At 37.6% G+C, this 15,256-nt stretch overlaps 1 protein-coding gene across 1 annotated transcript in view; it reads right to left on the minus strand.

Moving 5' to 3' along the window:
- LOC124789712 (BUB3-interacting and GLEBS motif-containing protein ZNF207-like) overlaps positions 1–15,256 on the minus strand; it is a 73,436-nt gene that overhangs the window by 23,464 nt on the left and 34,716 nt on the right. The window contains exons 4-8 of the mRNA XM_047257163.1: positions 14,106–14,349; positions 13,892–14,015; positions 10,720–10,817; positions 10,426–10,555; positions 2,959–3,051 (exon numbers count right to left, since the gene is read on the minus strand). Coding sequence (XP_047113119.1) covers positions 2,959–3,051; positions 10,426–10,555; positions 10,720–10,817; positions 13,892–14,015; positions 14,106–14,349 — 689 coding nt within the window. The remainder of the gene's footprint in view (positions 1–2,958; positions 3,052–10,425; positions 10,556–10,719; positions 10,818–13,891; positions 14,016–14,105; positions 14,350–15,256) is intronic.

The raw sequence follows: 15,256 nt of genomic DNA on the forward strand, positions 1-15,256 counted from the left end.
ACATAAACAATGTGCATTGCATATCGCTTCTACCATGTGCTTGCGTTGCGCTGTGCTTTCATACATGGTGGTTCAGCAAATTCTGATAAAACTCTCGAGTCTTACGAGAAGGAGAAAGAATACCCAAGTAATAATGGGAAGCCATCAGTTCCTGCCAATAAAGTTGTGGAATGGACATCAAAAAGTTCTTGGAAGAGTAGTAAGCAAGGGTGTGTTATTGCAAAAGTTGAAAGATGTAGACATGAGCCCTAACAATTCGGAGCCATATGAATCATATAATGTATTTTTAGTGACTCTTGGAAAGAGGAAAAGCAGTCTCACACTGTCATCGACTTGGATTCTTTTAAGACTGGTCCAATTCAGAGACATACTTACAGTTACTACAGCTGGAAAGAGAATCCTATGACAGTGTCACTAAAAGAAAGTGAACTTCTCAGGGGTGAGAACGTCACTAAAAATAATGCTGAGAAGTACGGGTTTCCCTTACAAATCACTACATGAATGCAAAGTCCTGTTAGAAAATGTGCATGATGTCGTGGCTCGTTATTTGTTTTTGTGATGAAAATCATGAAGCTGGTTTTGGCGTTGATTCCATCTATAGTAACAATGGGGAGCTGGATCGAATTGTACCATTGTTGCCATAAAATGGTGAGTGAAAAGCTAGGAATATCAATTATTTATTGCATCATCATCATCATCATCATCATCATCATCATCATCAACATCATCATAAGATGTAGAGCAAGCAGTTACAGTTTCAGTTATTACATATTTTGTAAATTTTGTACTGCATGGTTTTCAAAATATGGGTCATAACAAAATGCTTATTTTCTGTATTTCTTTGCTCCATTATCGAAAGCACGTGTTTCGTTATAATTATATAGACATTATTACGTGGTCGTTTATTTGCTCTTATTGTGGTAGCAAGCCAAAAATGAATTCTTATATATAATGTTATTTCTCAATAGCTTACAATTACAAGATGGAACAGAAAACTTATTGTCTGCTATGTGTGTAGAGACCACTGTTGCAACATCGCTATTGCAATGTAGTCAACTTCACTCGATGTAATGCAAACTGTGTAGTGCCATGTTTTGTTGGCGCAGGTACAGATGAGTTGACACGGCCCCATAGCTGTGTTAGATACCATCATAATGCACAATAGTGTGCAAAATTAGAGACAGAAGTAACTTTCTCATGATGTGTCACTGCCAAATAACATAGCCCAATGAAACTTGGACCTTAGATGAAACTCAAACCATACATAGAACTGCTACAGTACAGAAGATAATTCGAAGAAATAAGCAGGACTGGATACATGTGAATAATGGAAAATCAATTTTCCATAATGTTATTAATTTCTACAGCCTGTTCTAAGTACTTTGATATATATGTTATTGTATTTGGAATGAGGAATGTCCCCTATATACTAAATTTCAGAGTTGACACCATGTACGCTGCTATGCCCCTTATTTCAATTAATGAAAATTCATTACTATTTCTCACAAGAACTGAAAAATGTTTGCTTCCAGTGTTTCTGTTTGATAGTGTATAGTGGTTACACTGCTAGATTCCTAAACCTGTAAATGTTATATTAACAGTGATGCTGTCTGTAGTGGAGTTGTTATTGCTGATGTGGGCATCTTATTTCTGATATAGGAAATAATGAAATGTAAACAATGTGATGGTGTAGACCGCCTGCGAGTAACTAAAAAAAAAAAGGGTTGAATATCAAAATTAGTTGTTCTGCACAGATCCTGCAATAACAATGGAAGCGAAGTGCATGCAATGTGCGCAATAGGGAAAGGGAAAGAAAGAAAAGCTTCTCCCCCCCCCCCCCCCCACTCTTTCTCACTCTCTCTCTCTCTCAGCTATTTGAGACCTTACCAAAAAACTTAGCATTTCACATGGGTCCGTGCAAAGCATTTTAACCAACTGTCTGCGAATGTGATGAGTGCAAAATTTGTTCCCAGCCTTTTTAGTGATGAACAAAAGGAAAATTGAGTATTAATTTGCACGAAGTTGAAGGATCATCTTCATTCAAATCCAGACTTCCTGTCCAAAACATTAACAGCAGATGAAACATGGGTCTATGTGTGTGACGCTGAGACAAAAATTTCCAGTTCCCAACAGAAAACCCCCAAATCTCCTTGCCCTGTATAGGCATGTCGGTCAAAATCAAATATAAGAATCATACTCTCTCTGTTTCTCCAATACTGTAATACTGACGGCACAGTGCGATCAAATTTCGTTTCAAGGGTAACAACTGTAAATGGCAAATTTCACAAGGGTGCATGCAACATCTGTGAATGTGAAACTATGTACAACGTACGAGACCTGAAAAATTGGTTAATGGATTCCTCCTCTATCATGATTACGTGCCGTGCCACACTTTATTTTTGAATCACGAGTTTTTGGCCAGGAAAAGTGTTTGTCTGTCTGTCTGTCTGTCCGCATCCACCTTACTCATCAAATTTAGCACCATGCATCTTCTGGCTCTTCCAAAAAATTAAAAGCATATTTGAAGGAAAATGTTTTGACACCATTCCTGACACTAAGAGGGCCATGACAGAGCAGCTGAATGCCCTTCCAAAATAAGCCTTCCAGAAATGCTTCCAACCAAGGATTCACCTCTGAGCTAAGAGCTTTGCAGCCAAGGAAAGTACTTTGAAGAAGACAATTTCAAATTCCATGTAAGCTCATTACATTGTTTATAATAAAATTAGTCACTATATTTTTTAATCACACCCTGTAGGTGGTTTCCTACAGGGAAACCCCTGAGCCTCATAGCCTCACTGAAACTAAAGTTTATAGCCCGTAAAAAAAAAAAAAAAAAAAAAAGGCGGGGTGGGGGGTGGATAGGAGGAGGAGGAGGAGGAGGAGGAGGAGAAGGAGGAGGAGGAGGAGAAGTTTCATAGTAGAATCATAATCTTTGTGTTAACTATATGTAGCAATTACCTCTGCACTTGTCTGTGGAGTAGATGTTGACGTATCTACAGTCTTGGGTGGTGGTTGACGTTGATACTTAGGCAGCCTTGCACGGTATTCCTCCTGCAATCCAACAGCAAGATAACATTTATACACGCATATAAAGTGAAACAAGTTATATTTACATAATAATATAGTTATTCATAAATCTGCAGTTATTATTTGCTACGCTGTCAGAAAATACATTTCAGAAACTTTCTTTTTATCAATCTTTCTAATGGTCTGACACTTTCCTCCATATTTCCCAATCTTCTGTGAATCTTATAATCTCCACATAATTACATCAAATTTCTTCAATAATTTTTCTGCTTACACTATTGTTGGTGTGTCAATACTGCTTTACCTACTACCAACACCATGTTAACTATTCCCAGATGCCACAGTAACTGCCTTTTCTTCTGGAACATGTCTTCCACACAGATTTCTTTCCTTGCATATTCTTTTCAGTATTTTGTATTTTATCTGTTCACTGGATTTGTAAAATTCTTTATTTCAAATGTTTCAAATTTCTTCTTTGGATTTCTGAGGATTAATGTTTCACTTCTATGGAATGTTACAAAAGACGTTCGATTTCAGGAACTACTTTTGCTAATTTGATACTTAACCTCTTCAAAACTATTCAGTCTACACCTTACTGGAAGCAGCCGATGTATTCAACTTTGATTCCACAATCATCAAAACAGGTTACTGGAAGCAATAATATATAGTGGGTCCCAAGAGCAATGGTCAATATGAAGGGATACGAACGCTAATTCGAAACGAAATAGTCCAGTAATGATGGGCTCTAAAATAGATCCCTGAAGAGTTACAAGCACTTGCCCATCACTGCTATTGTGAAAAATCTTTTCTACTGAACAAGTGATTGTAGCTCTTAAGGCATGCATTTTAGAGCCCATTTTCACTAGACATTTTTTGTTGTTTTGGTCCATACTACTTCCTCCCAAAATATGTAAAACATAGAGCTTGCAGTAAGTGATTTGTTTCATAGTTTCAAAGAAGTAGTAGTGTTCATAGCTCTTCACGCATACATTTTTGAGCACATTTTATGAGATTATTTTGCTTTGAATGATCGTTCCTATCATATGCTTGGGTGTTGACCGTTCCTCTTGGTACACCCTGTATAACCTGAGAGAAGTTGGGACAGTAGACTGTTGCTTCTGACAAGAGAGCCATAAAGTTTGGAAGCAGCTTTTGGTAAACATGCATAGCTAAAAGCTATTTCTACTAAAGGAACATTTAGCAACACTCATGAAATGTTTCTTAGTGTTGCGCTATATTTCAGCATGTTGCTGTTTATTTTGCTAACAAAAAGAAAAGGGGGAAAAAAAAGATTCTTTTGCATGTTTTCTGTGGAAGCAATTAAGTATCAACATACCTCAGATACTGTTTGTTTCTGTGATGGAAACTATCCATCTTTGTAGACCTCTTTTTGATAGTAATGAAATGCAGTATAACCCTGATTTCACATTCCCAGAATTAACGTTTTCCTGCCATTTACAACTTTTTTTATCACACCTGTTAAATTTCTTATGTTTACAATGTCAATTTGCACCTGTTTTTGCATCTGCGTTTATTATTTTTTTCCACGATTTACGCTTAATGAAGCAATTTCCCTGTAGAAAAAACTGATGAAATTGACATAAAATGACACTAGTATGGCATTGACCTTCAAGCACTGTTTACAAATGTTACACGGTGAAGTTTATTGCTGCCAGTATTTCGCATTTGTTGTCGTTTGGCCACTAGTAGCACTAGGTGACACCTTTGCTCTCTTTAGAATCCACATGGCTTCTGGTGTAAATAATGAAACACTGCACCAGTTAAGTATTTTTTCATGCTTAGCATAACACATTTCGATAATTTATTCTCATTGTCAAGTACAAATATTTACATAAATATTTATTTTTTTTACATTCCATATACTGTGTGTGTGTGTGTGTGTGTGTGTGTGTGTGTGTGTGTGTGTGTGTGTGCCAATGAAGATACATTTTTCACTTAATGCAGCATGTACTTGTTAATACAATTATGTGAACCAAACATAGATTCTGGGGATCCACGGAAAACTAATATCCTTCCGTACAAACGCAAAATCAAACGATGTAAGTTCAGGTGTTGTGCCTGTCTGTGATTCAATGCCACCTATATGTGGTAAGTAGCACCCCATCCTTTCAATAGTGTAGTTATTCAATAAAACACAAAAAAAATTAGCCAAGATGCAGATCTAAGAAGAATTAGAAAACAAAGAAGAAGAAAGAATTAGGCTTTGGAAAGATATTTAACATGAGCATTTTTTCTTGAAACAGTCTAATTATAAGAGCATGCTATTTTTGCTTACATGTCGAGCCACATCTCTGCAGAAAGTTGAATACACGAAAAAGAGACAAGTTATATACAAATTAATTTTTTCTAGATATATCTAAAATTTCAGTGATTACTTTGGTAAGAAATTGTTTGATTTGCTATTAAATACTCCCACTTCAAATAGCTTAGAAGCTGTAATGTCCGACAATTCTAGCAACTGGAGATTTAAAAGCTGTGCACTGTTCTTGCTTTAATTTTTCCTTAAGTGCTTCTGTTTGGCTAAGTTCATGCGTATTTGACTTTGTAGTGCATCACCAGATTTGATATCAAACAGTGAATGTTAAAAACTGTCAGTAGTGCTTCAGATCCCATTGCATCAGCACTATGTACAGTGACATTAGTAGCAGCAAGCTTAAAATCAGACAAACAAAATACGAAAGAAATATTTTAAACCTTTTTGAGAGCGTCACCATTGAGAGAGGGATTATTATTCACAATGCTATTACAGGAACAATGACCGCAAAAGATAAAGGGTCATCATGAATGCCAGGATAGGACTGGTTTTACAACAGGCACAAATAGCTTATTAATCAGAGGATAAAAAAACATTGCTGATTAGTGGGTTATCTTGGAGCTTGGTTCAGCAAATTTTAATGGAATATTTGGAAAAGAAAAGGGTTGCTGCCAAGTTCATTCCTTGGGTTCAGAGTGACAATCAGAAGGAATGTTGAGTTCAAACATGTCCTGCTTTAAAACAACAGCTTGATCCAGATTTTCTGTCAAAGGTCATTACTGGTGATGAGCCATGATGCTATGGTTACGACCCAGTAACAAAGCAACGGTCAAAGCCACTGGCAGACATCATCACCCTGTCCAAAAAAATTCCATTCAAATATCAAAACAATGATTATTTGCTTTTTTTATGTCAAGGACATAGTTCATTAAGAGTTTGTTCTCCCAGTCAGCCCGTCAATCAAACCTTTTTATTTGTAAATTTTAAGAAGAGCGTGCAACAGTGTTCATAAAAAAAAAGACCTGATTTGTGGCAGACAGGAGACTGGTTCTTCTGCTACGACAACACACATGCACACACAACCATTACTGTTAGACAGTTTCTGGCTAAAAATTTGCGCGTTTCTGCTGCCCCATGCACCTTACTTGCCTGACCTGGCTCCGTGGAACTTTTTCTTATTTCCATGCATGAAAAGGGACATGAAAGGACACCAATTTGACAACACTGCAGAAGTCAAGATAAAATGAGGGAGGAGCTGACAGACATTTCTAAATATGACTATACAAAAATGTTTTGAACAGTGGAAGCATCAGAGGGACAAATGGATTAGTTGTAATCAAAAGTATTTTGAGGTGGATAAGGATGTTTTGTAAAAAAAACTGAAAACATAGATTTTAAAAAATAATTCAGGTTTTCTGGGTACCCCCTTGTAAAAGATAAGCCATAAACACAAAATCATTGTGGTTGAAGCTGAGAGAAGTTACAAACTGCACTACCAATACATAAACACCATGTAAAGGAATGAAAGAGGGCAAAGACCACCTTAGCTTAATGGTACCACTGTGGAGAAAATTGTGAGAACATGACTGCTACACTTTCACTATGATAGACACTGGTAATACAGAAAACACAGTAGCAACTCATGAATTAATAGGGGCTGTGTGTGAAACGTACAATAATTTTCACTGCATAAGCCTCACAAAAGATCTATCCGAAAATCCTAAGAAGTGCTGGTCCATTGTATCTGTAGTGGCTTCATCTGCTGTTGAAACTGAAGACAGTCAACGAAAAGCAAAAATATTAAATTCCACATTTCAAACTGTATTTACGTATGAGGATACTGCTGTACCAATATTTCAGCACTTCACTGACTCACAAAGGAGAAATATTGATACTAGCACCCTCATACTCAAAATCAATTAAAACTACTCAAAACAACCCCATGATCAAGTCATGACAGGATTCCAGTTAGATTTACAGATGTTGCAGAATTAGTTCTTTTCATAGCTCATATTCATCAAGATTTTCCTAAGCAGCAGAGTCATTGGAAAATAATACAAAAAGGGTAACAGATTGGATGTACAGAATTATATATCAATATTGCTGAAGTCCACCTGCTGCAGGATCCTAGAGCTTATTCTAAGATCAAAAACTACAATGTTCCAGAACAAAAATAAGCTTCTCTTAAAGTATCAGCATAGATTCAGAAAACACCTTTTGAATGAGACAACTTGTTTTATTCATAGACAATATCAAATGCTCATGAACCGGTAGACTGTAATATGGTGTTGAACACTGTACCACATTGTTGACTAGTAATGGTGATATAATCATGAAGAGTATCTTTATAGATATATGACTGGTGTGATGGATATTTGAATATGTACATGACAGTGGCTGGTGAATGTTAAACATGTAAAAGTAACATCAGATGTTCTCCCCGGAAGTGTAACTAGATTTCTAATTTTCTCAATATGCATTCATAATATTCAGAAATGATCAGCACCACTGTAAGACTGTTCAGTGATGATGTTGCTATCTTTAAGGAAGTACTGTCTCGTATGACTGTAAGGAAATGCAGAAAGATTTGGACAAAATTTTCACTTAGAGTGTAATGAATAGGAGCATTCTAAATATGGATAAATGCAAGATAAAGCCATCTGCAAAGACAAGGAACTCAATAGTGTCTACTTACAAGATAAATGGTGAACATTTTCAGCACATCATATTTTGCAAATATTAAGGGGTAATACTAAGAAGTGATGTCATGGGTTTTCAGGTAAAATCAGAATTGTGGAAGGCAAATGGAAGACAGAATGGTTAGAAAGGTTCTGGGAAAGTGCTGTGCACCTCTATAGGAAACTACGAACAAGACACCAGTGTGACCAATTTCACCAGTGTGACCAATTTTAGAGTCCTTATCAAATATGCACGACAGCCAATACCAAACACATTCAAAGACATGTAGCTAGGTTAAAAACAATTCAGTGCAGGTGATATGAAAGTGTATTAGAGATGCTTGGAGAAATTATACAAGAATCCTTGGTAGAAAGCCAACAGTTTTCACAAAACCATATTGGATGAATTTAGGAAACCTGTATATGAGGAAGACTGGGTGACTATTCTGCTGCCACCATCACTCTTCTCACACAGGGAGCTTGTAATTATGATTAGGAAGATTAGGCTTATAGAGAGACATGGGACAACTAATTTTCCTACATCAATACACAAATGAAAAACAACACTAACACTGGTACAAAGTATCTCACACATGCACTGAACAATGGCCTGCTGATGAGACATGTGCACTATGTGATCAAAAGTACCCGCACACCTGACTGAAAATTACTTACAAGTTTGTGGCGCCCTCCACTGGTAATACTGGAATTCAATATGGTGTTCGCACACCCTTAGCCTTTGTTCAATCAGGTGCTGGAGGGTTTCTTGGGGAATGGCAGCCCATTCTTCACAGAGTGCTGCACTGAGGAGAGGTGTCGATGTCTGTCAGTGAGGCTTGGCACAAAGTCAGCATTCCAAAACACCCCAAAGGTGTTCTATAGGATTCAGGTCAGGACTCCGTGCAGGCCAGTCCATCACAGGGATGTTATTGTCGTGTAACTACTCCACCACAGGCCCTGCATTATGAGCATGTGCTCAATCGTGTTGAACGATGCAATTGCCATCACCAAACTACTACTCAACAGTGAGAAGCAAAAATGTGTTTAAAACATCAATGTAGGCCTGTGCTGTGATAGTGTCACGCAAAACAACAAGGGGTGCAAGCCCTCTCCATGAAAAACACGACCACAACATAACACCAATGCCTCCAAATTTTATTGTTGGCACTACACATGCTGGCAGACGACGTTTACTGGGCATTCGCCATACCCACACCCTGCCATTGGATCGTCACATTGTGTACCGTGATTTGTCACTCTACGTAACATTTTTCCACTGTTCAATAGTCCATACACTCCTTATATCAAGTGAGGCGTCATTTGGCATTTACCGGCGTGATGTGTAACTTATGAGCAATCTCTTGACCATGAAATCCAAGTTTACTCACCTCCCGCCTAACTGTCTTAGTATTTGCAGTGGATCCCGATGCAGTTTGGAATTCCTGTGCGATGGTCTGGATAGATGTCTGCCTATTACACATTATGACTCTGCCAGTCAACAGACGAGGTCGGCGTGTACACTTTTGTGCTGTACGTGTCCCTTCATGTTTCCACTTCACTATCACATCGAAAACAGTGGACCTGGGGATGTTTAGGAGTATGGAAATCTCGCGTACAGATGTGTGACAAAAGTGACAGCCAATCACCTGACAACGTTCGAAGTCTGCGATTTCAACGGAACCATTCTGTTCTGTCATGATGTCTGATGACTACTGAGGTCGCTGATATGGAGTACCTGGCAGCACAATGAACCTAATATGAAAAACATGTTTTTGGGGATTACTGGATACTTTTGATCACATAGTGTATATGTACTGATATCTCACTTGAAGACTGGGCAAATCCAATTTAAGTGCCCCCTCCCTCCTTTCCCTCAATTTGATTTAAGCTGCTCCTGCTGACTAATCTGAAAAACATTAGCTTTGTGAAACAGAGTCACAGTTCACTAGTTCTCTGACCTATTACACTACAATATTTTCAATTACAGATCACAGACTAGCAGATGCTATTCCAGATGCATGTATGCAGATATGGTGAAAATGTCAACAGAATTTTACTTGTCTATGCAATTTCTATTTGTAACCACCAACATTTAAAAATGACATGATAACTTTAAAGCATCTGAATGAACACATACTTTTACATGACAGGACAACAAAAGCAAATGTATGAATTGAGGTTGCCCCCAACCTTCTTACAGAAGTTGCGACAAATAATGTATGAGTTTCTGTCTCTGTAAAAATGGCTCAACACACTTGTGTGAGACTGTTACATACTAAAGCAAAGCTGAAATATCGACAGAAACACTCCGCAAAAATGTACAAAAAACAATCACACAATTAGCCACAGAATAATGATTTAATCCCTTCCTGGAACAGCTATATCCCGTGCCCAATTTTCATTACCCATAAATGCAAATTACACCTTAATCACTGTGCTACTTACAAGGGAAATATCCTCTTGTGGATGGATAATTTTGCTTGAGGCACCAGTTGTGTTGATAAGAGCAACCTTTTGTGGGCTCTCATTAACAGCAGGTGAAGCCGTAGTTTGACTGCTCTGAGTCGTTGCCGTACTGCAGAGAGAAAATTCTGTATACATTACCAGTAATAATGACAAGCAGATAATTTCTGAATACAAATTACCAAGACAGTCACACTGATGCAATTTGCAATTATAAACTGCATCATATAGTTTGTGTACCACGATACTAACTACAAACTTATATTAACTGTTTACCTGTAGGCTGGAAATGTGGGTTTCACAGGGCCTATGGGTGCATTAGCTGTGGTGGTAGTTCCTCCAGGTGTAGCAGTCGTGGTAACTGAAGTTGTTGGCTAATGAGGAAGGTTTATAAAGAAAACATTTACAAGTTGTTTACTGGCATCAGAAATTAGTTATGTTACTGTAGACAATGTTTGATTAAAAACATAAATATTCAAAAAAAATCATTATTTCATATGTATTCAACATATTTTAGAACACTAACAGAAGTTTTGGGAAAAAAATATTATTCTTGATAGTGATTATATATAAACACAAAGATGAGGTGACTTACCGAACAAAAGCGCTGGCAGGTCGATAGACACACAAACAAACACAAACATACACACAAAATTCAAGCTTTCGCAACAAACTGTTGCCTCATCAGGAAAGAGGGAAGGAGAGGGGAAGACGAAAGGAAGTGGGTTTTAAAGGAGAGGGTAAGGAGTCATTCCAATCCCGGGAGCGGAAAGACTTACCTTAGGGGCACACACGCACATATCCATCCACACATACAGACACAAGCAGACATATGTCTGCTTGTGTCTGTATGTGTGGATGGATATGTGCGTGTGTGCGAGTGTATACCTGTCCCTTTTTCCCCCTAAGGTAAGTCTTTCCGCTCCCGGGATTGGAATGACTCCTTACCCTCTCCTTTAAAACCCACTTCCTTTCGTCTTCCCCTCTCCTTCCCTCTTTCCTGATGAGGCAACAGTTTGTTGCGAAAGCTTGAATTTTGTGTGTATGTTTGTGTTTGTTTGTGTGTCTATCGACCTGCCAGCGCTTTTGTTCGGTAAGTCACCTCATCTTTGTTTTTATATATAATTTTTCCCACGTGGAATGTTTCCTTCCATTATATTGATATCATTCTTGATAGTGAGTAACGTAAAGGTTTGTACAATAAGAAAAACCACATCAATAAAAGTTACCAATATTTATAATCAAACACATAAATTTATACATATAATGATTTGTTGTATCAATATACAATTTACCTGACAACTATCAATAAGTTAAAAATTATGCTTATCCATAATTAAACATACTCCATCCAAGCGTTTTCCAACAATGCAATACACGAAGTTTTCTTCACTGGAATCGTTGTCTATCTTTCTAATGAAGTTTACAGCAATAAAATACCAAGTCGACACAGCTGCTGTTCTCAAACACTTCACATCTGCTGTATGTAAACATGTCACTGTCCTTTGTCACGATCCATACATACAGGGGTTTTCTCAATTACATAATAAATAATTCAGTCATTTTCTCTATGGAGTTCATTCATGTGTATCAGCAGTACTGATCTGTGTGCCACCAGTTATAAAATGCCTATCTTTATAGAATTCCCATTCTTCTTATTGTCACTCAGATTTTGTGACCACTTTTACAAACCTGGTTGGTCTCTCTAATCATGTTACTCAAAAGAGTTACGAAAAGGTGGGAGGGATAAAAAGGGTGGTAAGTGCCATTTGGGAGCATTACATCAGATGCAAATCTACTTGACATAACAAACAAATAGAGTATATAATGTAGACAAAAGAACACCACGAGAGAGGGAGTGTTAAAGTTAATGGAAATCTTGAGAAGGTGTAACAGGTAACAAATACAGCAAAGAAGACTGTGTGTGAGTGTGTGTGTGGCCAAAACATCCTATATCACAAGAGTTTTGAGATACATCTGATGTAAAAAACACCTCAGGTGAGTCAGGCATTCATGTATATTTTTGTACTACCTGCGGAGATAACATGGACAAAAAATCTACAATACGGAAAGTGGAGAATATTTCAATCCACAATTATTTGCTTACATCAATGCTCAAGTTTCTAATAAGGTGAGTCACTGATTACTGATTAAAGACTTGTGTATGACACAAACAGCCTTTCTTGTCCCTAAAATATTTTAGAGAGACAGCAAAATCTTTTATACTTGTTTCTGAATACACTCAAAAATTATCTATGGTAAGTTGATCTTACTTCCAACAATTCTCTTTTAGGATCTGGATATTTCCCATCCATCAAACTGATGAAACTAGCCCATTACAATAGTAGTACTATATCTCCTGTTTCATGCAATGGACCAATCCTGTGAGAATTCTAGAGCTATCACTGTTTAAGAACAAATTGCAATCACCATCTCCCAATGGCATAGACTGCAAAGTAAAGAAGGTGTAGTCATTTACAATGGTAGTGTCTAAAATGTTGGCAAGTTGCTGTGAATGATGGTATTGGGGAGGGGGGGGGGGTGCAGTGATATTTAGTATGTAGCACTTTCTTGATTCTGTTGTTTATTATTCATATGGTCACAAACCAGCTCTCAGCTTCAAAGCCATCATCAGGTGGCAACTGAATGTCACAACCACATGTAACATGATGTGTGACTTATGCAGATGCTGTATTACTTACACAGATACAGAAGATACATAAAACAATGAGATAGAGAGTGTTTCCAAAAGAAATTATTAAAAAAATCATTACAGAAATCATAACCTTCCAATTACAACAAAAAAGTTTTATGAGGATCTTGTCACCTGTAATAAGTCGCACACGATTTGATATGTGGTTGTGATGTTCTGTTGTGGTTACCCAAGAAGCCGAAAACCCGTTCCTGACCAAATAAATAATATTTTGCCACCTGCACTAGTATGTCTATTACTAAGCTTTCGAGACACAAGAAAGCCAAAGGAGCACTACACTGTCATGACCAACACAACAGCAATGCCTCAAAAGTGCATTCTGTCACTTGCATTACAAGTGTATTTCCTCTGACAAATCCTTGCTTCAGAACTGTTGATGAAGAAAGAAATCCTCTTCAACACTTCACAACTTTTAATTCAATAATTCTTAAGCTACATATTTTTGGTTTTGCTTCAATGGAAAGGAACATCTCCCTTGCCATTACATTATTTAGAACATTATTATCTTTATTTGCAACTGAGGCTGACGTGTTATATGTATATGTTTATTATCTTGTTACCACAGCTTGTCCTCTTCCTCCATTATTGATTTTATTGTACTGTCTCTCATAACGGCGTAAGTATCAATGCCATGATCACCCATCCCCACTCGCTACGGTACCTTTCTCTCATTTAAAACTATTTCCCTGAAATGTTATATACCTATCAGAGTAACATAATAACAAATATACTTACAGTGGCAGTACTTGGAAACAGTGGTTTGTTCTGAGCTGCTTGAGTTGTTGTTACTGATGCATTCATACCCATGTTCACTGGAGGAGGTGCCATGGACCCCATGGGTCCCATCACTGGCATACCACTAAAAATGTAACAATGAAAGAAGGTAGATAGAATACCAACAACTAAAACAAGCATCAATTGGAAAGAAAAAGAAAGATAGTCATCTTACCCTGGTCCCATAAATGGTGGTGCCATATGAGGTGCCATAGGTCCCATCATATGATGTCCCATGGGAGGTCCAAATTGTCCCATAGGTCCCATATGTGGTGGCATAGGGGCCTGAGGGTGTGGTGTCATCATACCTGGCATTACAGATCCAGGAGGAAGAGCTCCTGGTCCATTACCAAGCAGGCCTTCTGGCTTTGCCTTCTTTGGTGGTGGTTCTTCCTCACCGCTGCTTGGTGACGTCCTCCCTAAACAATTATTTAAGCACTCCTTGGCACATAAATCTTTTTATTTTAGATGGCTTAGAATGTTTGGAAGAAGGAATCAGAAATTGAGGGAAGTGGGGAGGGTTCAGCCACTAATCACTGTAAAACAACTGATAAAGATGTTTATGTTAACAATGAAGTGATCCTATAATGTTGCAACTTCGCCAAAAATTATGGTGGTGCTCTTCTAACATGTTATGTATTTTGTGTGTGTGTGTGTGTGTGTACAGCACCCACAAAAACCTAAGAAACCTATAAATATTTCATGCTAACTTGGTTTTGAAACGGAATTCAGCTATTTCAGACGACAAAAAATATGAACTGTATTCAATTTTTCGCCACATTTTTCCATGAATGTGTTTCTTTAGAAACAATGGCAAACCTTTTGCTGAATGACACTAATTACAAAGTACCATTCTAATATATGTGACAAATGTCTAAATAATACATTCATCTAAATATTTTATACTGATTGTTGCAGAAAATGAAGGAGATCTATAACTGTTTTGCTGATATATAAGCATAATGATGCATAATTTCTTGAAGGATGCTATTATGAAAATGCCGATCAATTACATTGAACATTGGCAACAACGCCTCATTAGCACAAAATGCGACTGCAACAGTAGCCCACAGCACGTGTGCGCTGCAAATGTACATGTTGGATAATTCATGTTCACATACCACAATAACAACATGGAAAAATCGAGGTCTTATGCTTTAAAACAATAGCTTTGCTTTATCCACAGTAATACTTCATTCATGTCTGAGAACTGTTTCAAACCCACAGATACGCCTTTTTATGAGGGATGGGAGGGGAAAACTGGTGGCACCCAGTAGGGTACTCAGTACAATTAGTTATGAAACAGTCCATTTTATTTTACTTTGG

Source organism: Schistocerca piceifrons, chromosome 3, assembly GCF_021461385.2.
Source record: "Schistocerca piceifrons isolate TAMUIC-IGC-003096 chromosome 3, iqSchPice1.1, whole genome shotgun sequence".
In the NCBI taxonomy this organism is placed as follows: Eukaryota; Metazoa; Arthropoda; class Insecta; order Orthoptera; family Acrididae; genus Schistocerca; species Schistocerca piceifrons.